Raw genomic sequence first — 26,156 nt, 5'->3', positions numbered from 1 at the left:
AAGTCTTCTTCGTTAACTCAAACATCTAGGGTTTTTCCTAGTTTTCCTTGCCCCTGGCACTCTTTGCCTTAGTTTGTAAAGCACTATTTTATTCTATACAGTTTTGTTTGTAAAGTGTACAAATTTATTGCGAAAAGCTCACTAGAAATGCATTGAAGTGAATGAAATGACAAAATTTGGGGTGGGCGAGATATTTTTAATGTTTTTAAAAGAAGTAAAATTGTGAAATATTTGTTTCTTTAATATATTTTAAAAAGTAATTTATTACTGCGTCATAGTCTTCAGAGTCAGAAGATCCTTCATGAAATGATTCTAATCTGATTTGCTGACAGTTTCTGGTCCCCATTGATTTGCATAGTATTTTTTTCCTACTATGAAAGTCAATGGGGACCAGAAACTGTTTAGTGACCGACATTCTGCAAAATGTTTTCTTTTGTGTTCAACCAAGGAAAGAAATGCATACAGGTTTGGAACAACTCTAGGGTGTGTAATACATTTTAAAACTATCCCTTTAATTTCTTTAAGTTTTTCAAGTGCTGTAGATCAATCAAACGCTCTCTGTGAAACTCTACACCCCATAACCTGACATGATGCTCAGAGTACATGCGTAGTTTCATCCGGTGAGCGAGGCAGCTCTGAGATGGAACAGCTGACGCAGCAACAGGTCGTGTCGTGTGTCCCTACCGTTTCCAAGGAAACTTGCTTTAAAGTTCCTTGTGTTCAACCACTCAGGTTACAATACAGCACCAGGAATGACCATCATATACATCTTATAGACTCTCCTGAACAACTTGTGCGTCATGTCTTAAAGACGGTAGCACGTCTGCGTACCTCAGTCAGTCACAGTCAGAGCAGCAGCAGGTGTGGCCGCACAGACCCCGGCTCTCATAAACTCAGTGTAACTAACGTGTTGCCGTGGCAGCAATTAGCCCGTTCACCTGCCGTCTGCCCGTCTCTCCTCAGACTCTCCCCCTGTTTGCGGTGAAGTGAACAACAAGTGGTTGCAGGCAGCCAGCGAGGTGTTGTAAAGACAGACTGGAGGAGGCGGGGAGGGATGCACATAACAGATTTGATATACATCAGTGCTTCTGCAAACCTGGATGAGTCACTGGTCTCTGAAAGAAACTCAGGGCAGGAGGGGGAAGGAGGGCGCTGCTCTCTCCAGGGAGAGGAGAGCTCGCTGTCTGGCGTGTCATTTCTGAGGACTAGGCACGACTGGAGAGGGAGGAAGGAAAGAAAGGGAGATTAGGTGTCTGAGTGGGTGGGACTGAAGAGGATGGGGAGGAAGAGGAGATAGAGAGATAGCTAGAGAGGGAAGCGGGGGGTTGTTTTGTATTTGGCTCATCACTCTTGAAGTAGATTTTGTTAGGCTGGTTAGAGGAACCATGTCCATAGAGACCTGAATTCATTACTTGAGTCACATTTACAAATCACCCCCCCCCCCCCCTCTTTTCTTTCTCTCTCTCTCTCTCTCTCTCTCTCTCACTCTCTCTCTCTCTTTTACTGAGTAAATCTGGATCCAGAGAGTGTCATGTTGCTCTGGATGGGAAGTGAGACAGTGGGGCGCGAGTAAGAGGAGGATGGCGTACACACAGGTGAGTCCCAGTCACTACTTTTCCATCTGGATCCTTCTGGATTACACTTTTCATCTTCATATGTGTCTTCCGTTGCTCATTCGTTCATAATCAGATTATTTATGGTCAAGGCCTAAAACCATTTCAGTTTCCTAAATGTATGATTTGTTTGTATTTATTCACTTTAATGTCTTATTGTTTATGAAATATTAGGATTTGATGAGTTAATTCTCAAGATATATTTGTGGACATATTTTTTTCTATGTCATATACAGTAAAAACTTAATAAACTTAAAACTTAAAAACTTAAAAATTGATTTATATGGGATTTGGGATGTGAGTGATATTTTCATTTGAAACAGTATAGGCTGCGGACAGACTCGCTGATGTTTTTTGTGAATTAAGTATGAATGAAGCTTCTTTTTGACGTTTAAACTCTGTGGCGGTGTATTTGTGTGTCTGTATGCTGTGTTATGATTTATGGAACTGTGCTGAAGACCACTGGTATGGGAATAGCGCTTGCTGGAACTGGCCATGTGGACCAGTGGGGATAGTGTCCCATCCCTCCCATCTCAGTAACCCTAATGCGTCATCTCTGCCTGAGCCGGCGGCAGCAAGGTGCGGGCTGGGTGGGACAGGAGTTCGTATCACTGTTGCCATGGTTACAGCCACAGCTAATTGCTAAGACAACATTGGGCCGCTGATGAGGAGCAAGAGAGCAGGAACAGGGGGTGGGGAACGGGAGAGAAATCAACCTGTAGATGTTCACAGGTGTTGAAAGGAAGGAATATAACAGTCCTGTGTGTAAGCAGTCAGATAGAATGTTATGTGTTTTAGACCCTCCCCCTTACAAATCAACACAAATGGTGTTAGATATTTTTTAAATAGGCTACAGATTAATTTGAATGTGGCTTTTTGGGATGCTTATCAAAATTAATTAGTGCAATAACACTTTAATGCAAAGGTGGAATATTACAGTGCTCTTAAATTAAAACCCATAATACAAAACAAGTAGGAACATATTTGAGGTTATAGAAACTTTTTCATTACTGGATGTAGCTTCAAAGGTTTCTGCTTTTTTATTTTTTTATTTTTCAATCAGACCAGCACCTCAGAGAGCACTTATCCAATATTATATACTACAAAGCATTGGGGTCTGTAAAAGGTTTTAATGTTTTTGAAAGACTCTTACACTCACCAAGGCTGCATTTATTTGATCGAAATACAGAAAAACATTAATATTGTGAATAATGTGAAATATTATTACAATTCAAAATAGCTTTCTTCTAATTTAATATATTTTAAGTGTAATTAATTCCTGTGGTGCAAAGCTGAATTTCCAGCATCATTACTCCAGTCTTCAGTGTCACATGATCCTTCAGAAATCATTCTAATAATTTGCTGCTCAAGAAACATTTCTTATTATCAAAGTCGAAAACAGTTGTGCTGCTTTTTTTCAAAATAATTTTGTGGAAAGTTTGATAAAAAAAAATCAGGATTCTTTAATGAATTATTTTAAGCAGTGTAATGTTATTTACTGATACTTTTTGGCAATGTATATCATAGAAAACATGAACATGATGAGATATTTCTAATAATGTTATTAATTTTAACATTATTAAAACAAATTTCATATATATTGTATTATTAAAATGTTTGTTTTTTTATTATTTGAATACAAATAGTGAAAATTCAATAAAGAGACCTTTCCTCTCACTGAACTCTTTTTTCTCAATTCTCTGCTGCATTCTACCTTTGAAAAAGAACAGTTGGAGCCTATCAATGAGGTATGTACAGAAAAGTAATTCATTCAGCCTTCTAACTGCTCATATCTGTTCATCAACAATGTAGAAAAATGCCTACTGTATTTTTATAGCAACTCCAAGATCCTGTTTAACAATTTATCCATAAATACATGACTCCACATAAGTTAGAAATTCAGTTAGAAGCTTAACACCCTCAGACATTTCAGACCATTGAATGCTTTGAAACATAAACTTGCTTCCATTAAAAAAAAAAAAAAGGATTGTGCTTACATAATCAGAGTTGTATTTTGACCTTTTATTTCTATCTTTTGGGCTGGATTTTTTTTTCAACATGTTTCAAGTCATTCATTATTTAACCAACTACATATTCAGCCTCTGCGGAGGTGAGAGTGACTTGGCTTTTTGGAGCGAGTAATCTTTATGATCTTGTGTTTTTCTGTCTCGTTGGAGTCAGCTAGTCTAAATGAAGCAAGTTTTGTTGTGAAAAGACTAGAACATTTCTTTCTTGAAGGACCTCTATCCAAACATCTGGTCTCGGTTCTGGTCAACCTAATTACGATCACACTGTTTTTGAAAGAAGTCTATATAATTTAAATAATAATTTAAATAACTGTTTTGTTTTTAATATATTTTAAAATGTAATTTATTCCTGTGGTGGCAAAGCTTAATTTTCAGCATCATTACTCCAGTCTTCGGTGTCACATGATCCTTCAGAAATCATTCTAATATGATGATTTGCTGCTCAAAAAACATTTCCTAATATTATCATATGTTTTTGGAAACTGTGACACATTTCAGGATTCTTTGATGAAAAGAAAGTTCAAAAGAACAGCATTTATTTGAAATAGAAATCTTTTATAACATTATAGATGTCCTTACTGGCACTTTTGATCAAATGAATGCATCCTTAAGGAAACATTATTAATTTCTTTCAAAAGATATTTTGAATAGTACTGTAGATATCTTTAATTTAAATCACTTAATTTTTCTGTGTGGATTGGCTCTGACTTATAGTTTACTAAGTCCCACTAGAATAGAGTCCCAATCGAGATGTATTTCTCTGAGGCTCTTGTTACATTTATACTTCAAGCTGCAGTTGACCAGAGAATAACAAAACAAAACTAAAATCTTTGAAGCACTGATCATTCATTGCCATTTTATCATAATTTGCCTTGTAAGTATGTTATGGTGCCTGTGCAGGTCAATCAGTTACTGTTTACTAGATGGTCTCTTTGTGTCCCTTTGCGGTCTTGATCTCAGGGTCTTCTGTCCAGACTGTCTGACTTGCTGTTGTGTCGCTGGTCGTGTCGCTCCTGTTGGCAGTGGTGCTGGGAGTGCAGCTGCTGTCAGTCCACTGATGAGGAGGTGGAGATTCTGGGGCCTTTTCCAGCTCAGACTCCATCATGGCTGTGAGTACACACCCATACACAAAATAACCCAGAACAACATTCAACTCATCTGTCTGCTCTCGCATCATAAGAGTCAGAGTCAGAATGAGACTTAATACATAGAGTTACTGAACCAATCATCAAGACAATCCCATCTGTTAAAGGCTCGTTTTTGATGATGTCACATTTGATCAATTTAATGCATCATTGCTGAATAAAATTATTGATTATTGATAACAAAACCTATTACTGACCTAAAACTTTTGAATGGTAGTGTATAAACAGTAGTATGCTACATTATTGTCACATGACCTCAATATATTTCATATTTAATTCAGCAAATGGTGCTAGCAGTTATGCAATTAAGTTGATACAGTAAGTCTGCATGTTAATTCAATCACACTTTACAATAAGGTTTCATTAGTTAACATGAACTAATAATAAACTGCACTTCTACAGCATTTATTAATCTGGTGGTATAATGCCCTTTTCAAAAGATGTAAAATAAATCTCCGATTTGACTCAGAGATATATATATATATATATATATATATATATATATATATATATATATATATATATATATATATATATATATATATATATAATGCTCTGTTGATATAGGCTAGCTTCTTGTTTATTTATCAAACTGAAAATAGAAGTAGGCCTATGTAACACCAACACTTTTTGGCATGTGCATATAATGCATAGTTTGCACTCTATACATGACGCAAAAATAGTATGAATGTAATTGTGAAATTCAAGATGCTCAGGACAAGGTTATGGCATCATAGTTGGGATATCCTCTACTGAGTATAAGCTTCTTATAAAGTTACAATATCTTTACATCTCTACTTACATTGCAAATTACCTGCTTAATTTTAACTACTGTTAACAGATCAGTAAATCATGTAGCTCTAGTTTGTAGTCATCGGTTTTCCGGGCTAATGGAAGTGATATTGATGCAACAGATGGCTTTCCTGAGACGTTCTCGGATCCTGTTTGTCTGTTCCCTGTTACTCAAGATCATAATGACTGGGGTGTGGAGCTATTTGTGTTCCCATGCAGGAACAGCAAGGGTAATATGATTTAAATGGAGAAGTGATTCATGTATTTGCTGGGATAATTTGTTCTTTGAATGCACACATTCACCGCAAGCTGGCAAGCCTTTTATAATCATCCTTCTTAATGATATCATTCAGTGACTTTTACCAGGACTAAACAAAGGTGGCCATACATGTCTATTTTTCCATTTTGTAATATTTTCATTATTATCATCAGTTTCCTGTTGTAGAACTTGGGATGGAGATGATGTGGTCACCAGAGACTACTGGTTTATGCTGGTCTTGTTGAACTCATGCTTTGTGGGAATTGGATGTTTGTGTAAAACCAAAAACGGGGACAAAATGGTTGGATGAGTGACAAGACTTTTGACTATGTGCTTCCAAAAATATGTGATCATAGAAGGGTGTTAAATTCATAATACATTGGAGATGCAAGGGATGCACCTTTAATTGAATATAGCTTGTACTTACAGACTGTGATTGTTCGGTTATGACATATACCTCCCCCTATAAGTCCAACCTCTCTCGTTGCCTCGAATTGCTCCTACGGCCATTTGTTTTAGAATCATCCGTTGCTATGACAACTATCTCCCTCTGAGCTGTAGTCATGGACACACAGGGTCCTTGATGATCCCCAAGGGATGACTCGGAATCAGGCCTGGACAAAGATATCCCGCACCGAATATTTACCTCTATAGTTGGAAAACAACCAGATTAGATGATGATGTTACAGATATTACACAACATAATATGAGTTAAGCACATTCAGTAAGAAGTAGATCCAGTCATGGTGTCAGATTTGCAAAATAAATTGAAGAGCTGGATTGTAAGTTGTTTTGCTAGTTCATGCCGGATGTTTCTATTCTTTTTTTTTTCTTTTTTTTTAATCATATTATGATTTGTTTTTCACTGTCAGGCTATGTTGGTCAACAAACTCTGCTTTTTGTCATATTGTAAGCTGTGTATAAACTGACATCCAAATAGTATAACTTAGCAAAAGTTTGTTCTAAATGTGGTTTCTTTTCAGAAGTTGGCACTAGTTTAGCCTGAATTTGTGTGATAGACTTAATGGGCAGAAGCATCTGTAATCATACTGTTTCATGCAAAGAGATAACAGTAATATTACCCCACACATAATGTTTCATAAACATCATACAGCTTAAATAACCCTAGTCCTTCTGCTGCCGCTGGTTGACCAAGAAAGTTTTGCTATAGTTAAAATGGTAACATAACCTATAGTTCGAACAGTAGGAACAGTAACACTGTAAATAATTATATGATCAATAAGTTATGACAACATATAATACTTTTTAACGTGCAATTTTAGTTATACAAGTAATACAAGATTCAACTTATTTGTTTAAGTCTGTTTAATGTAATTTAAGTTGAAATTACTTGAACATCCAAGTTGATTGTACTGAATTTAAGGCAGCTACTTTTTTTAAAGTAAAGGTATGGGTTTGATTTCTAGTTATTTTAAATTGTAATAATGTTTCACAATGTTTTTATTATATTTTGGGTTAAATAAATGCTGCATTGGTGGGCATAAGAGACTTTTTAAAAACATTAAAGGTGCTCTAAGCGATGTTGGGTGACGTCACTTCTTGTTGACCTCAGAGACCGAGTTTTTTTACAGTGTGTTCAGGGGACATGCAGCTAGCAGATAGTGAGGAGATGTTTGCTGTTTGTGACAAAAAAAATGTTTCAGCCAAAAAGGTGTGACATCGCTTTGAGCACATTTAATAAATCTTACCAACCCCAAACCTTTGAACAGTTGTGTAAATGTCAATGTACGTTGGTCTTTTCAACAGGGAATATGCCAGTAGTGTCACTAAGGCTTAACAAAGTCATCTCTTTCAGTGTCAATGAATGCAATGAAGAGAAAGGCACAAATTCTCACATCATGACTCTCGACCATGCTTTACCTACTCAATCTGACAACGCAACAAACTGCAGGCAACCCACCACAGAAACGTCCCGATCCACCTTCAGCCTGGCTGGCCAGCTCTCCAGTGAGTCCAGACTTCACTCTCAATTTAAACAGATTAGCGTGAGTATGTTGACTTGAATTTTACTTAATGGCTCTCCCATATCACAGGTCTGAATGCCCGACGACCAAGCTCCCCCATGGTGGATGTAAAGCCGATTGAATTTTGGGCCATGGGACCCAGGAAAGAAGTGGTGCAGCCCCTGCGTAAGCCCCCGACACCACCAGATGACTACTTCCGCAAACTGGAGCCTCATCTGTACTCCCTGGACTCATGCAGTGATGATGTTGACTCTCTGACAGATGAAGAGATCCTGGCGCGGTACCATCTAGGCATGCTGCACTTTAGCACACAGTATGATCTTATCAATGGCCACCTTAGCGTGCGAGTCATTGAGGCCCGGGATCTGCCCCCTCCGGTAACGTGCGATAGTGCTCGCCAAGACATGGCCCACTCAAACCCCTACGTGAAGATGAGCCTGCTCCCCGACCACAAGAACTCCAGGCAGACTGGGGTTAAACGCAAGACCCAGAACCCCGTATTTGAAGAGCGCTTCACTTTTGAGCTCCCCTTCCTGGAGGCCCAGAGACGCACCCTACTGCTCTCTTTGGTTGACTTTGACAAATTTTCACGCCACTGTGTCATCGGGAAAGTGTCTCTTCCTCTTAGTGAGGTTGACCTAGTGAAGGGAGGGCATTGGTGGAAGGCCCTGGTGCCCAGTTCTCAGGTAATACCACTCGTACCTTTTTTTTCTTTCATTTATTTTAGGTGTGCCGCTTGCACAATGACGAACATGATGAAGTGTATTAAGTTCACATAAAACTAAATTAAGTTATTTAGTAAAATGTGAAATCATTGCAGAATTTTGAGAGGTTTGATATGTGACTCAAAAAGATGAACTACCATTCAAATGTTTGTGGTCTTTAAGATTTTATATAATGCTTTTGAAAGTAATGCTCACCAAGGCTGCATTTATTTGATCAAAAATACAGTTAAAGCATTAAAATTGTGAAATATTAAGTATTTATATAAATATTTAAAATAACACTTTTCTATATACATTGAACAAAATTATAAACGCAACACTTTTGTTTTTGCCCCCATTTTTCATGAGCTGATTTCAAAGATCTAAGACTTTTTTTTTCTGTGTACACAAAAGGCCTATTTCTCTCAAATATTGTTCACAAATTTTCCTTTGCCGAGATAATCCATCCACCTCACAGTGTGGCATATCAAGATGCTGATTAGACAGCATGATAATTGCACAGGTGTGCCTTAGGCTGGCCACAATAAAAGGCCACTCTAAAATGCTGAAAACCAGTCAGTATCTGTTGTGACCACCATTTGCTTCATGCAGTGCAACAAATCTCCTTCGCATAGAGTTGATCAAGTTGTTGATTGTGGAATGTTGGTCCACTCCTCTTTACTGGCTGTGTGAAGATGCTGGATATTGGCAGGACCTGGAACATGCTGTCGTATACGCCGATCCAGAGCATCCCAAACATGCTCAATGGGTAAATTTCCGGTGAGTATGCTGGCCATGCAGACCCGGCGCCAGACACAAATTCACGGACGGACATTACATTTTTCTGGGGGTCACAAATGCGATCAACCTCATTGCATAATAACATTAAATTGGGGGTCATTTTTCGCATCCGTAGCAAGCATTTTGAGAGGTGTTTTTACAATTCACAGCAACCGAATGACCAATACGAAAAAACGGATTTCGATTTCAAACTCAGTGTGCAGGGACCTTACAAATGCACAGTTGACGCTCGTGCAGCCTCTCGAGGATAGGCTACATCGAAACAAATGAGCACAGCTCACAAAAAAGAAACTCAGTTAACATACTGCCGTAAAAATTCAAAATGTGGAGTTTTTATATTTATAAAATGATACAGTTAAGCAACATCACACGACCAAGAGTGCTGAATACCATCACGATTGAAAATGTGACACTGATTTCATATGACAGTTCAATAAACAAGTAATTAATATTAAGTCACTTACATTTTAGAGGAAATATTGACTGTTTTTGTTCTATTTTAGCAGCGAAAATAGTTCCAATCCAAACAAAGATCACAGCAGAACCATAGCGCGTCTCACAGCAACACTCACAATTGTGTTTTCATCACTGAATGATTCAGCGTTTTGAACGAATCGGTTGAGTCAAAGATTCAATGACCCATTCACTGCCTCATTCTTGATAAATCAGCCGTTTGAACTAATCGTTTGAATGAATGATCAAAGACTCGCTTAAAGGTGCTCAAAGCGATGTCACGCGTTTTTTAGGCCAAACATTTTTTGTCACATACAACAAACATCTCCTCACTATCCGCTAGCTGCCTGTCCCCTGAACACACTGTAAAAAAACACGGTCTCCGCAGACACCCCAGGCTCCACAAACGGCAACAAAAACAAACTGGGCTAACCCGCACCATGAAACATAACAAACTGTTCCAGCCAATAACCGATAAGAAGGGTTTAGGGGGTTAGTGCGCGGATGAGGAGGAGGGAGGGTCTAGCTAGCCTTCGTTTTGTTTGACAATACTTTAAACGTCAACAAGAAGTGATGTCACCCGACATCGCTTAGAGCACCTTTAATAAGACCGCTCATCACATGCATTTCCGAGCTCACTATCAACAAACCAATCAAATCCGTTTACAATAAAAAAAAATAAAAAATATCTGACCAAACACATTTCTATTTTTATTCAGGAGTTATGTATTTACAAAACGATAAATTTTGATAACAGTAGCCTATTGATAAAAATATATATATTGTGCAAACAAGCAAGGACTGGTGGGACTTGACGTGGAGTTGATGAAGGGAGACAGACTCGTCCATTGCGGGGCGGGCCAGGCCCCCCAATGCCCGCCCATGGCGCCCGGGACTGTGGCCATGCAAGAACTGGGATGTTTTCAGCTTCCAGGAATTGTCTACAGATCCTTGCAACATGGCCGTGTATTATCATGCTGCAACATGAGGTGATGGTCGTTGGTGAATGGCACAACAATGGGTCACGGTATATGTGACCCATCAACAGCTATGGTAGACATTCCTGCAGTCAGCAAGCCAATTGCACGCTCCCTCAAAACTTGCGACATCTGTGGCATTATGTTGTGTGATAAAACTGCACATTTTAGAGTGGCCTTTTATTGTGGCCAGCCTAAGGCACACCTGTGCAATAATCATGCTGTCTAATCAGCATCTTGATATGCCACACTGTGAGGTGGATGGATTATCTCGGCAAAGGAGAAGTCCTCACTAACACAGATTTAGACAGATTTGTGAACAATATTTAAGAGAAATAGGCCTTTTGTGTACATAGAAAAATACTTAGATCTTCGAGTTCAGCTCATGAAAATGGGGGCAAAAACAAAAGTGTTGCGTTTATAATTTTGTTCTGTGTGTGTATATATATATATATATATATATATATATATATACATACATACACACATATTTTCAAATTTAATTTGTTCCTGTGATTGCAAAGCTTAATTTTCAGCATCATTACTCCAGTCTTCAGTGTCACATGATCCTTCAGAAGTCATTCTAATATGATGATTTGCTGCTCAAAATTTTTTTTTATTATTATCAATGTTGAAAACAGTTGTGTGCTGCTTAATATGTTTCATTAAACTGATACATTTATTCAGGATTCTTCGATGAATTCAAAGTTAAATAGAAAAGAGTTTATTTGGAATAGAAATCTTTTGTAACATTACACAAGTCTTTACTGTCGCTTTTGATCAAGTTAATGCATTCTTGCTGAATAAAAGCATTAAAATCGTATAAAAGATTTACAGGCCGTAATATTTCGAATGGTATATTTATCTCTGTTCCAATTGATATTAACCTGAAGCATTTGTCAAGAAACTATCTGAACAAACCATCAACTTGTCATGTTACAAATGCTTTCATTTTAAAAGGACTCTGACATTAAAGCTTTCATTTCAGTTTTTGTCACATTTAAAAAGGTAGTATAAATACAAAGTGTTAATTTACTGACATCATTATCATGACACTGATTTCTTGAATGTGATGTTTCTCAGAATGAGGTTGAGCTTGGTGAGCTTCTTCTGTCCTTAAACTACCTGCCCAGTGCTGGCAGGTTAAATGTGGACATCATCCGAGCAAAGCAGCTGCTTCAGACTGACATGTGCCAAGGTTCAGGTAAATCTATTTCAGTGTGTTTTCCTCATTCTGCTCTTTAAAATCTAAATGAAATAGGAATAGTAATTTGTAAGTACAATAATGTTGTACTGACATATTCTTATTTGGTGTAGTTAACTTACACGAGAGTTCTAACTAAAAAATAACTGTAGAGAGTACTTGATAATTTACTTCAGATTTACTCTTGACTTAGTGTAGATACTCAAAATGAATGACTCCCAGAGTGCATTGGGGCATGAATAAATTAAGCAATTGCAAATACACCTGTTAGTGTTACAATTATTAAATAATAAATAAAAAATGTATTATATAAACCCAATTAAAAGTTTTATGATTCACAAGGTGTTAATTGACATAAGTGTTAGCAATACAGTTTTAATAGATCATACTTCTACATGACAAGTAGACTAGTCAATGTTCTTAGAAGTTAGGTCACCTTTTAAAAGCAACCTATTACTTCTCTACCTTTGAAAGCACAAATAACTCTGATTTCTGTTGCATCACTGCATCAATTGGAAGGGAATTAGTAATATATATGACATTCAAAGTGCCCAACTAAATGGAATAGTAATTACCATAATGGTGACTTCATACAAACCCATTTTAGGAAATCAACATCAATTTATGAAGACAACTTATGCAATGTTCTCTTAAACTTTGGAAAATGAGTGAATGCAACTAAGGAGAAAGATAGCTGCAGAAGTGGAAGAAATTAGTGAAATTTGTATTAAGAATGACAAAATGGTACTCAAACCAATCAATTAATATTAATTTGGGTTTTCTGAGTAAGAAATGACTAGATTTTTACAATTAAGTTAGGACATTAAGCAAAGTTAACTAAATAGTGTTAGTTAGAACAACCGTTAGATTTTACAGTGTGGTCTTGCTCCATTTTGGTATGTGATGCGCACTTTCATAATCCAATCTTTTCCTGATGATTAAAATCAAGTCTTGCCCTGGATCTTTTATCACTGAGTAACCTCACTCAGAAATGTAACATTACAAAAGTGAAATTTGTTTCAGATGGCAATTTACGTAAACTTTAACAAAGTTACTTCTCTGTTATCAGATCCTTTTGTGAAGGTGCAAATGGTGACAGGTCTTAAGTTGATGAAGACTAAGAAAACGTCCTGTATGAGAGGCACCATTGACCCCTGCTACAATGAGTCCTTTAGCTTCCGTGTACCTCAAGAGGGCCTGTGTGAAGTCAGTCTTGTGTTCACAGGTATTGTTTTGAACATAAACATTTATACAGGAATATGCAAACAGAAAAAACATTCATACAGATCTCTAAACAATGAAATATGTGAGAAATGTCTTTATGATGACCTTTCTTGACCTTTCTAGCAAACACAATTTTTAATTTACTTTTTTGTGTATATTAAAGATTCAAGTGGTAGGAAAATTTTTCAAATTAATTTAATTGGCAATTCTAAAATATGAATAATATATTTTTTTATATAAACAAGTTTTGGATCGGTAAGGATTTATTAAATGAAATGTATACTTTTATTCAGCAAGGACACATTCGGTTGATCAAAGTGACTGTAAAGACATTTATAATGTTACAAAAGATTACTGTTTCAAATAAATGTTATTCTTTTAAACTTTCTATTCATCAAAGAATCCTTAAAAATTGTATCCACAAAAATATTAAGCAGCACAACTGTGATAATAATCAGAAATGTTTCTTGAGCAGCAAATCATCATATGATTTCTGAAGGATCATGTGACACTGAAGACTGGAGTAATGATGCTGAAAATTCAGCTTTGCAAACACAGGAATTAGTTATATTTTAAAATATATTAATATAGAAAACAGGTCTTTTAAATTGGAATAATAGTTAACAATATTACTGATTTTACCCTATTTTTGTATATGTTTCAAGTAATGCATATGTGTATATTTACAATATATAATTCACACTAATTTAATGTATTAAAGTCACTGCCCTATTCATAACAGTTGAAGCTATCTAGCTGGATACCTAATACAATAAAGGTGAATAGCCACATGTAGGACATGCCCATTTTTAACCTGGTAATATGTAAGTTGCAATTCCTCACAATTAGTGTAATAAAGCTTGTGACCAAGGGCTGCCTTGGGAGACCTCATTAAGGTTCACTTAAATTCAAATAGGATTTATTCAATTACCAATGCTGCCAGTCAGAACCTGACCTGTACCTAGTTGTTCATGCTGCGATTTTATGCCCTGGTACACACTGACATTTAATATTTGCACTCGTCACCCAGGTGCAGCCATGTACTGTGATTGCATAGGGCCGAGAGTGGCCTACGCTCATAACCTGCCATTTGAGAATGTAGAGAGCAGCAAGCCCAGTCCAACGTTTAGTTTTCAATGGCTTCCTCAGCTTTAATCAGTCTGCTGAGTCAATAGTGTTATTTAAATAAAGGAATATCTCACTCTAAAGGGTGAGTGCAGCCTGTGCCCCATCTAGGCTGGTCAGCATGTGTCTCTCTCAGTGGTACCAGCCAGGGCCGTCTGCCCACCGCTTCTCTCTGATGTGTCTGACTACAAAGACTTGCAATCAAACTCTGCCTGTAATCCTATCCTTGCTGGGCCTCTGTCTCTCACTCCTGGTCTGTTTGATGAGCCTCTCTCTTCTCTTTAGATCGCTTTTTTTGTCAGTTCTTTTACTTTTATATCTTTGTATATCCCTTTATCATTCTCTTTGTCTTTAAGATCCCTCTGGCTGAGCAGGTAATAGGAGTTTAAGGGTGGTGTTATGTCCATATGCTATCCATAAGCAGTGAGTGGAAACAGATCTTCTGGCTCTGTTCAACATGACTCCCATTAGGCAGCTATGCGCACTGGAAAGGGTCAAAACTGTCCCCATCGGCATAGGTGTAGTGCTTTCACTGGTGGTCTGAGATACTTGGATTGTTCTGTTTAGTACAAAATGTGTTTACACAGACTTTTTAATGCACAGAAACATCATAAATGTACTTACATGAGTATACTGAGGTAACATAAGCAAAATGCCATTAACGTCCAGTGTTTTAAAATAAATGAATCATATATTAGTTTAGTTACTTTTCTAATAATAAAAATATGTATTTGTTTGTTGGTTTGTTTGATAATATTAATAATGTTACACTGTAAATTATTGATTGTATATTATTAATATTAAGGTATAATCCAAACATCCAGTGTTTTAAAGGAGTAGTTCACTTTTTAAAAAACTTTTGCTGATAATTTACTCACCCCCATGTCATCCAAGATGTCCATGTCTTTCTTTCTTCAGTCGAAAAGAAATTAAGGTTTTTGATAAAAACATTCTAGGATTTTTCTCCATATAATGGACTTCACTGGGTAACAAACGGTCCAAGGTCCAAATGACAGTTTCAGTGCAGCTTCAAATGGCTTTAAACGACACCAGACGATGCATAAGGGTCTTATCTTGCGAAACGATCGTTCATTTCAAAAATAAATAAAAAAGTTTTATAAGCACAAATGCTCGCCTTGCTCTGTTCTGTGATGCACGTTCGTGTCTCGCCTGTTCGAACGAAATGACTCGGAAAAAAAGAACAATGAAAAATGAATTAATCTTTTTTCGAGTCATTTCGTTCATTCAGCGAACGAAATGAACAAAGTGACTCGAAAAAAGATTCGTTCATTTTGATGAACGAGTTCAAACAGGAGAGTCACGAACGCGACATGGACATCTTGGATGACATGGGGGTGAGTAAATTATCAGCAAAAGTTTTTTAAAAAGTGACCTACTCCTTTAAAACAAAGTAATCCGATATTAGTTTAGTTACCATTCTACAGTAATAATACAATATTGATTTATTAATTTGCTTTTTGTTTGTTAGTAATATTAATAATATGAAACACTAAATTACAAGTAATAATAGTCATAAATTAATGATTGTATATTATTATTTTTGTTATTGTTATTAATTATTATTAGGTTAATACAAACATCCAGTGTTTTAAAATAAAGTAATAAAAATATAGAATTATTAATAATAACAATACTAATACAAATAATAATAATAACATAATTAATTTAGTTTTTTCACATGATTAAAATTAAACATTTGTATTTAAAATGAAAATTGTATTTTTGTGTATTTTTCATAACAATAAATGTAAAAAAAAAAAATTCAAGTACACTGTTTCAAACATTTTTTTTTACTTCAGCAATAATCTCCCAAGTGTCATCTTTTAAAAAAAGATCAAACTTAAGTCTGTTCTCCAAAGCATTAAAGATTTATTAAATTTCAGTTCCATGCTCAAAAAATGAATAATTGGATTATAACTAGGCTACTGCATAAATATAATTTAGTGCCATAAAATCCCTTAAAAATACAAAATTTTAAATAAAAAATATTGAACTAAAATATAATACAATCATTTAGTTTAAATAATAAAAAAAAGGTAATTTTTGAACAGAACCACAGGGTTATTTAAAATAATGATAGTGGGGTAAATGATAGTGTTCATATTGGTTTGCTGCTGTTATGTATTGTTTTGAACTGAAGATTTCCCTCTTTCCTTTTCAAAATTGCTTCCTTTGATACACATTTGTGGAGTAGGAGATATTCATGCATTATAAGAAAACACAGGACTGTTGAATGTGACACATGCTGATGATCTCAACATAGCGAGTCCAGTGCATGCGTCTGCGCCAAACACTCACCACGCCTGTTCCTTTGCTTTAAACTGATGATGTCAGCCATCCAAACAGCTCAATGTTTGTCTCCTAACTGACATATATTTTGCAGAGCATGAAGACATATGAATGTGGTTTAACAAACTCTTTTATCGAATAATAGGGTTATAAGAAAGATTAATATTGATGCGTTTTTTCAATCATTCCTGTTTAAAGGACTGGTCAGAAATTATCAAAAAAGTGACAAAATAAAAATTCTGAACGAAATCAATTATTCACCCTCATGTTGTTCCAAACACATTTGTTTGGTTAAATTTTGGATAACTTGCTGATTGCTCATTTCCATGCAATTACAATGAATGGGGAGCTTTCAAATTCTAAAAAGGATGCAAAAGCACACAATATAATTATCATAAAAGTCGTCCATTCAACTTCTGCATTATATTCCAAATCTTCTTAAGGAGTAGTTCACTTGCACTTGCATACAATGAAAATTCTGTCATCATTTATTCACCCTCAAGTTGTTTCAATCCAGTATGAATTTCTTTCTTCTGCTGTACACAAAGGAAGATATTTTGAAGAATGTCAGTAACTGGTTGGAAACAACTTGAGGGTGAGTAATGATGACAGAATTTTCATTTATAAGTGAATTACTCCTTTAAATACTGCTGAAATTGGTTTATTTATTTATTTTCACTGATAATCTCCCCTTTTAATTGGCTGTTAACCGTTGCAACTGGATCATTGAGTCTGAAAGATGAACTCAAGAAATGGATTCGTGATCATTCATACAGTAATTCACAGTGGCTTTATGAACTGAATCAGCTGATTCATTAAAGATATTAGACTCACTGGCTTGGGTTGGAATATAACGCATGTGTACTACGTAATATTTGTATTATGTTTTTTTTTTTTTTTTTACATTTTGATATTTTTCAAAATTCACCATATATTCACCTTTTGTTCCCCAAAAGAGTGTCAGCTAATCTAATTGAAGGTTCTTTAACTCTCCACTTTAAATAGAACTGTCTCCCAACTTGAACTCAAATAGTGGTGAGGAGAAGGAGTAGTTGAAATATTATGTTCGCTCCTGTAGGCTGTAATACGAACTTTAGCTGTATACTTGAGCCACACCAAGGTGAAGGAGTCCTTGGCCTTCAGTTGGATAAAGCTCTTCTCAAGAGCCGCTGATGTTGCTTGGTGACGGCGTTTTACCAGCTCTGGTCTGCAGCTGGAGTCGTGATGCTATGAGATCCTTGTCTGAAGCACGGCTGCATCCTTGACTGCCACCTCTGGGCTTTGTGACAATATTATTTGCATTTCCTGCTATTTTCCCAGCACTCCGCTGCCAGTTACAGGAAAAAGGGGGGAAATCAGTGGGGGGAAAAGTCTTCAATCTTGTTTATGAGCAACGTGATGAAATTAACAGTGTCTCATACTCTGACCTGACTCCATTAACAAAATTGGATTGAGGCGGAGAAAAAGAGATTGACAGAAAAGATGAATAATAAGCTAATTAAATGAGAGGATACATTCGTGTCAGTGTTATTTTAGCATCATGATACTGTATATAATTATAGTTTTTATTCATATTTTGACTTCTATTTTATGTTTTCATTCTAATTTAATTTTGTTGTTTTTTGGAAATTTTTTATTAGTGTTTTTTTAATGTCTGTTTTTATTATGTTATAGTTTATTTAAAGTTATTTTAGTACTTCAAATTAAACTAAATGAAAATGAGATATGTTCCCTCTGCATCTATAGCTGAAATAAAAAAGTTTACCTTTTTTTTACATTTTATTTTATTTCAGTTAATGTTTTTTTTTTCAAGTAATGAAAATGTTTTAATGGTAAAAACCCTGATATGTGTTTATAAAACAATGGATAGAGGGGGAAATCTTAAAGGGATAGTTCACCCAAAACTGACAATTCTGTCATTATTTATTCACCCTCGTGTTGTTCTAAACCTGTATGAGTTCTTTGTTCCGTTGAACACAAAAAAAGATATTGGTAACCAGACAGTTGACGGCACCCATTGGCTTCCATAGGAAAAAAAATACTATGGCAGTCGATGGCTACTGTCAACTCTGTCTTGAGGGCGAGTAAATGATGACAAAATTTTAGTTTTTGGGTGAAAAATATCCCTTTAATTAATACTATCCCTTTAATTCATTCGCAGTACAGAAACTCCAAGCAGCCATTATCACTAATAAGGTGTTAGTCTGATTACTTCCGAATGTAACATTGATTTGAGGTCTTTTCCTTCTTAGTTTACGGGCACAACATGAAGAGCAGCAACGATTTTGTCGGTCGCATTGTGATTGGCCAGTTCTCCACTGGCCTGCAGGAAACCACGCACTGGCGCCGGCTCATGAGCTCCCAGCGAACCCCGGTGGAACAGTGGCACAGCCTGCGCTCCCGTGCCGAGTGTGACCGCGTCTCTCCCGCTTCTCTCGAGGTCACATAATAGTAACACAGGAGAGGCAGTGATCTATGGGAAAGAACTTTGACTTAAAACGCAAACATCTGGGAGCGTCTTGAGGTTTCAGTGTGTCATTTTTAAGGGTTTGAATCTATTCTCTATAGAATGTGGGGGGCTTTATCTCGGTGTTATTTGTGTTCACTCTCTCTTATCATTAATATTATGGGGAGACGTAGATTGTTGAAGAGACTTCAGAGATCGTAGAAAAAACCTCGGAGAGTTTTTCCATTTATGATGATGAGCAGAAGCCTGCTGTCCATGTTTTCTTTTTATCACATTGATACTATCTTACACGGGAGCTGAATAATCTCATCATCATCTGATCCTCAGCTGCATTCAGGCAGTTTGGACCACAACTAACAACTGGTAGTGTCTCAATCATATTGTTTCTTTTCTTCAGACTTCAATATGATTGCAGTTTTTGAGGTAGTTGGGAATCTGTGACAGCACAGATGGAAATTTTTAATTTCCCGGTTTGATTGTTTCAAATCTGATTTTACACCAAAGCTTGTGTTTTGTGACCCGTATCACTGTCCTCCATGCACATTTTGACCTTTGATGTGTGTGTAAGTGTTTGTGAGTGTATGTTTGGTAAATGTTTGCACTAAAGGCAGCTGAGATTTACAGAAACCTTAAGAGGCCATGCATTATTTGATTTTATTTATTAATTTTTGTCTTGTTTTTTTCTTAATCTTGACTTAATTTTTTTGTGATATGAATATATCAAAGTTTTAAATCTTTATTTTTGGTTCTCTGTATGTTGCTCACTCTTTCTCATGTCGTCTCTTAAAAAAATTCTATATCCATCCACTTCCTTTCAAAGGTTTTTCTTAAAAAATGTTTTTTGTTTTTTTAAATGAATTAATATGTTTATTCAGCAAGGATGCATTAAAATCATCAAAAGGCATTTATAATGTTACAAAAGATTTCTATTTTTAATCAATTCTGATCCTTTGAAATTTCAATTCTTCAAAGAATCCTGAAAAGAAATGCCTCACGTTTTCCACAAAAATATTAAGCAGCACTGTTTTCAACATTGATGATAATAATATGAAATGTTTATTGAGCATCATATTTGGATTATTTCTGAAGGATCATGTGACACTGAAAACTGGAGTAATTATGCTGAAAAATCAGCTTTTACATCACAGGGTAAAAAATTGAAAAATGTAAAAAAGTCACTGTTTACTGTATTTTCTGATCAAATAAATGTTGCCTTTGTGAGCATACAATACTGTAAAAAATATAAAAAATTCTTACCAACCCCCAACTTTTGAGAAAACAACTTTTGTTTTGTTATTTCGAGATCACAAGAAAATGAAGTCAAAAGACTCCCAACAAAAGAGAGAAGTAATCATTTCTGGCCTCTCAGGGCTTCCGTAGAGGTCTGTATCACTGTGTAAATGCATTAGTGTTAGTGTCTGCACAACAGCATGTCTTCACAGCTTGGGCAATATAATGCCATGCCAAGAAGGTGCAGATACATGCAGTTTCTCTTTTCTATCACCTTCACTCCTAGTCCAACGCTTTTGCCAAGTTCAGTTCATATACTGTATATTATCGACATGTTGGAGCTCTATTTTGTCTTTTTCTCAGTCAGTCTATGAAGTTCATTAGCATAAACAAGATATGATTGGGAAAACAATGTTATCATAGAATCAAAGTGCAATCAGAAACTTTACTGTATCTTTCGTCGTAATCCTGTGTGTGACCTGTGCGAGACAAGTGCTTGTTTCAGGTCAACAGTCAGTTGTATGTTTCCACCAATGTCAATGTTCGTGTAGATGACAGTACAAATGATTAGAGTGGTAATAATAAAAAATAATGAAGCTGTGCCAGTGAAGATGTTTATATTTATTTAGATAAAAATTGATTTAATAATAGATATATTTATCTCTAAAACATATCCGTATACATTTATAACTTACAGAGAATTGAACAAATGCATGTCACAATAGATGAAAAAAGAAATGGATAGAATATAGATAAATCATGATAAATGAAAAGGTTATTGAAATGACTTCACTGACAAAGATTTTGGTTTCAAAGGGAACTGTATTTAAATGTCTTCTTTATATTTTAAACAAAAAAAAACAAACAAAACAAGGTTTAGCCCACTGTCTCCTTGTCTGATCTGAACCCTCTGAGAGTTTGTTACGCTGATGCTGTCCATGTAATGGTTTATTAAGTGTGAGAAGAAATCAGCAGAATCCCTTTAAAGGTCTCTTTCATGGAGATTGTAATGTGTGAATCCTTCAGAGAGATGTATGAAGTGTGGAAAGTGTATTTTGGTTGTTCCACAATGCATTAAAGTGATGTTTGTTACTGGGCTTCTACCTTGTTTCAGTATGCTTTGTAATATTTATAGACTTTTTTATTTTTATTATTGAATCTTCTTATACTTGTAGACCTATTTCATATACCTGCACTATGGTGCAGATTGGACATCAATAACATCATTGGAAGTTTTTTTTAATGTGTGAACCCTATGTGTTATTCATTTGATTTGTTTAAACCATAAAATTGATGACCCTGACAATACACTAATTAAACCACTAAAAAATGATTCAGGCTTGTTTGTGTAAAAATATTCCCTCTACAGGTTTTAAGAGGAAGATAATTAGTGTCGAGGGCTAGAAGAGGGTCACTTAATTACTGGTCTTCAGCAACAAGGGAACAGCTTAACCCCACTGTGCACATGAGTCCTGGGTCTGTGTCAGGCACAAAATGATGAAAAATACCATGATTACAGATGAAATCATCAACAAACGTGAATATTGCTCTTGACATAAATTATTTCGAAATAGATTTTTAAGATATTTCTGCATTGTGTCATGTATTACAAAGCAGCAATTACAGGCCCCCAGCTGAGATTTTTAAAATCACAAGACTCATGGAAATGGAGATGCATTTTTTACAACTTCTTAACATTAGCGTCACACTTTTAGAACTCACTTTTAGTGACATGTGCAAGACACTGCAAAAGATGCGAGTACAATGGTCAATGATGTCCATTTTGCAAATGTTTACATAAAAAAGTAGTGAAAATTGTGTAAGTATTTATTTCATCACCAATCACTATTGTGTGACTGTTGAATTGTAATATAGTAAAACCTCTATTTCATTCTAATTCAAATTTAAAATTTAAATGAGCTCATGACTCAAAAAGTGAAAATACAAATCAGCTCATTTGTAAAGAAGACAGTCTTTAAAATTCAGAATTTTTACTCGTCTCTGTCTGTGGCAAAAAAATTTTGGTCACTAATTGGAGAGAAAAGAAGAAAAGGTCAACAGCCTAGCTGAGGTTAAGCTCTTTCTGTTGTTTGAAGCTTTGCAGTCAACAGAGACTTAAATCCCTTCTCATTCAGAATCTCACCTTCTAGGTCAGTGATAGATAAATGTGCATGGCTGGACATTATGGCAGAATTTACTGCATGCCAGATCGTCATTAAGTGGACACACGTTAAAAATAAAACCATCCTCTTACAAAAATAACAGAAGTTTGGGAGCTCAGCAAATATACCCAATTGAAAAGACGTAAAAAATTAAATAAAATAAAAAGTCCACCAAACAGTAACAGCCAGATGATTAAGGGTGTGGACCTCAGTTTTCCTTGTGAACTAAGTGTTCGGTCTATAACACCAAATACTGCAGCTATATATATATCTGCGCAGACCAGTACGGGTAATTCCCAACAACAACACCACCAAGTCAATATCAACATATAAGCAACAGCTCCTCTGGTGAGAAAAGAAAAGGTTAATTTCCATAAGTGTTGAAGTGAGGAATGTGTATGTCATGAGTCATGGCCCCAGAGGAACAAGAAAACAAGGGACGATGGGGGCAGGGAACTGGAGGGAAGGGGAGAGAAACGCATGTGAAGTGCCTATAACAGGATGGAGTGAGACCATCATCACTGCAGGGATGCAGACGAGCTGACATCTTGTTGCTACACTGTGATCGAGGGATGTTGGAGTGTCAGTGTTGACGATGAATGATGATAAAGAACTGGATAAAAATCTTAGATCTGAGCTGAGCTTTCCAGTGTAGGAATCTTACAGACGAATGGAAAGGCCTTGTCACAGTTGTTGTCATTCCAAGACCTCAGAGCTGTAAAAGATGGAAAGATGCTAACAGTTTCTCCATTTTCAAATGCCTTTTAATTTTACATAATTAGTGGGGCTGTCAATCAACTAATATAAAAAAAATAGAATGAATTACAACATATGCTGATTCACCAAAGTAATATTTTTGTAAATATACACTACTGTTCAAATTGTTATGGTCAGTAAGATTTGTTCTATTTATCAAAGAATCCTGAAAAAGAAATTTTTTTATCACGGTTTCCCAAAAAAAAAAAAAAAAAATTCAACTGATGAAATTTTTCTTGAACAGCAAATCAGCATATTAGAATTCTGATTTCTGAAGGATCAGGATGCTGGTGCTGAAAATTCAACTTTGCCAAAATTACATTTCAAAATATATTAAAATAGAAAACAGTTATTTAAGTTGTAGTAAGCATTTTTTATCATGTTATAATAATTGTACTAAATGAACTAAATTATTCACTGTTAAAAATAGCCATAATAATTAGTGCTTCAGTCCATTGCAACACTCACCACTGTTTTGTCTGTACCAGATCTCCACACAGTCCTCCTCCTCAGGGATGCGGTGGATGCCATCATCTGGCTGATTTCCATCCCAGTAATTGTATTCATATGGTGACCCATCTGTCCATTCCATAGTGCCCTCCTACCAACAAACTGTGATTAACAACGCTATCACGTTTGCTTGTTCCTTGCCCTTTGACCCCTGAACTGATAATTGAAGTCATCATGCCAGGCATGAGTTCACAGTTTAGGAGCTTTGCATCATTTGATCCAGGATCTCTGAGAACCTTTGCTTTACCAATCAGAGGGTTTGTTACATCATCCATAAACTATCTACCTCAACTTGGTGTTAGACCAAAATGTTGGTTCACCAGTGTCTGGAAATGATTAAACGTCACTCAAAGAAACTATATTTTCCGTAAATGAGATTATTAGTGACAGGCTGGGCTTGCCTTTTACAACACATATGTAAGTCATGTAGCTGTTAGTGTTTTTCACGCGTAACTAAGAACTGCTTCCCATTGCAACCGAGTAAATATAACATCAATGAATGATTCATAAAATGCATTGTAAGGGAATGTTTTACGTTGCACTTAAAAGAGAATGTTATCATGTTTACCTGTCTTCTGTCATGAAGCCCAATCCAAATATCTGTTGGAATTCCTGGTACACGGCTGTTCACAAGATCATACACAAACACATTTTCTTCCCAGCTATGAAAAAAGTTATTAGAAAGTCAGATTTTCCAGCAAAAAACTTGTGCTCGAAAACAAATCATGGCATCTCAGCACTCAGTCGGTAAGGAATCATACCTGTGGATGGAGGTGAGTTTGGCTGATTTGTGTCCGTTTGAGAATTCAGCGCAGTACAGATCTGCCTCGGCCCAGGTGCGGTTCAAGGGGAAGAAGCGGTAACAGTAACCCTCAAATTCAGTCCAGAAGAGCGGACATGTCACAGGCTGGTTTGAGTCTGACAGTTGCAGGGGCAGTGCTAAAGGAAATGGTAATGGCATTAAATCCTTTTGCAGTGTCTATTTAGATTTGAATCAGCAGTTCGGTGCATGAGCGTTTAATAGATCATACACTTGAAAACACCGTTACATTATTTGAAACATCATGTGGAAAGTATCTAACTGATTACAAAATACATTGTCATTGTTTTCCTTTTCGCAACAGCCTGCATTCAATTTAGTTTGAGCTATGCAAGAGTTAAAGAAAGTCTGTTATGCAACCAAATCAAATAGGTTACACTTTACATGAAAATGTTGATTATTACACAATTTAAATATTACATTACAATGATTTAAGTCAGCTTAATGTCACCTTCCTAAATAAATAATTGATCAATTCATTCCAATGTTAATGCATTTGTGGATACGGAAAGCACTTTATAATAAGGTCCTATTAGTTAATGCATTAACTAACATTAACTACTGAGCCATACATTTGTCACAGCATAGACTAATCTTTGTTAATATAGTTAATAAAAATATAAGTTCATGTATAGCTGAGATCCATCAAATAATTTTAAAAATTATAACGTTTGATTTTAATAATCTAGTAAATGTTGAAATTAACATTAACTGAGATTAATAAATGCTTTAAAAGTATTTTTCTAATGTATTTTTCTACCTTACTGTAAAGTGTTACCTCCATTACTTAATATTGTGGCAATATTTTTCACGAAAACTTTTCTTGCCTACTATGAGTCATACTTAACCTTTAAAGATGGTTTAACTGTTAGTCCAAGCTCTTGTAAACCAATAAAACATTTCAAGCATAGCTTTTACTGTATACTGTCACATTCATTCAATGGAACAACTGACTGCAAAATAGAGGTGAAAACTATGCATTACAAACAGATGCATCTATAACTTGGCAAAACAGCTCTGGTTTAGCTTGAGACTGTCTATTCAAAGAAACTAATTAACACATATTATCTGTGTCTGCGTTGTATCCTTGTCTTTGGTTCTGGTGGCACTCACCTTGTGTGATCTTGATGTTAGTTGAAGGCAGAGCCCACGCTGGAAAGCCGGTGAACAGTAGGGCTAAACTCAATTCCCAAAAGAGCATGTTTAGTGCAAGAGAGATGAGACTGAGATTTGAAGTGTGTGCGCGTGTGTGTGTATGTTTGTGAGCATGTGTGCTGCAGAACTGTGTGGATTTTTTGGGAGATTAGAGGATGTGTGAGCCTCTCTCTCAGCCCCTGCCTTTTTTGGACTCATCCTACTTGGTCAAGTCCAGAACACTGACATCAGACTGTGTAAAGGGAGGAAGAGAGAAGCCTAAAATTGTTATTTTGGGTCATCATTAACCCAATGTAATTCTCCTTGGGCTTTCAAATGTTTGGGTTCAGCATTTTGTTTTTAGAGAAATTATACCTGTATTCATCAAGGGTATTAAATTAATCAAAAGTGACAGTAAAGACATTTATAATGTTACAAAATCTATATCAAATAAATTC

At 35.9% G+C, this 26,156-nt stretch overlaps 2 protein-coding genes across 3 annotated transcripts; one reads left to right on the top strand and one right to left on the bottom strand.

The window, feature by feature from the left end:
• Nucleotides 1-393: 393 nt before the first annotated feature.
• Nucleotides 394-21,649, top strand: syt17 (synaptotagmin XVII). Of its 2 annotated transcripts, XM_077212678.1 has the most exons (8): nucleotides 394-1,595; nucleotides 3,344-3,361; nucleotides 4,601-4,749; nucleotides 7,653-7,804; nucleotides 7,891-8,507; nucleotides 11,840-11,960; nucleotides 13,030-13,185; nucleotides 18,872-21,649. In XM_077212678.1, exons 1-8 carry the CDS (start codon nucleotides 1,581-1,583, stop codon nucleotides 19,066-19,068), a joined length of 1,425 nt encoding a protein of 474 aa, XP_077068793.1. In that variant the 5' UTR covers nucleotides 394-1,580; the 3' UTR covers nucleotides 19,069-21,649. The 2 variants fall into 2 exon arrangements, with proteins under 2 accessions (XP_077068793.1, XP_077068794.1); XM_077212679.1 differs by lacking the exon at nucleotides 394-1,595 and having other exon boundaries at nucleotides 3,348-3,361; nucleotides 4,615-4,749; nucleotides 18,872-19,209.
• Nucleotides 20,915-25,885, bottom strand: clec19a (C-type lectin domain containing 19A). The gene is made up of 5 exons (XM_077212680.1): nucleotides 25,678-25,885; nucleotides 24,506-24,683; nucleotides 24,313-24,406; nucleotides 23,703-23,835; nucleotides 20,915-23,193 (listed from the first exon to the last, which is right to left on the bottom strand). The coding sequence occupies exons 1-5, from the start codon at nucleotides 25,763-25,765 to the stop codon at nucleotides 23,105-23,107; spliced, it is 582 nt and encodes a 193-aa protein (XP_077068795.1). The 5' UTR covers nucleotides 25,766-25,885; the 3' UTR covers nucleotides 20,915-23,104.
• Nucleotides 25,886-26,156: the final 271 nt, after the last annotated feature.

Source organism: Siphateles boraxobius, unplaced genomic scaffold, assembly GCF_051911475.1.
Source record: "Siphateles boraxobius isolate OS27281-9 unplaced genomic scaffold, OSU_SipBor_1 66, whole genome shotgun sequence".
NCBI classification, from domain to species: domain Eukaryota; kingdom Metazoa; phylum Chordata; class Actinopteri; order Cypriniformes; family Leuciscidae; genus Siphateles; species Siphateles boraxobius.
This window is presented reverse-complemented; position numbering and strand designations above follow the sequence as displayed.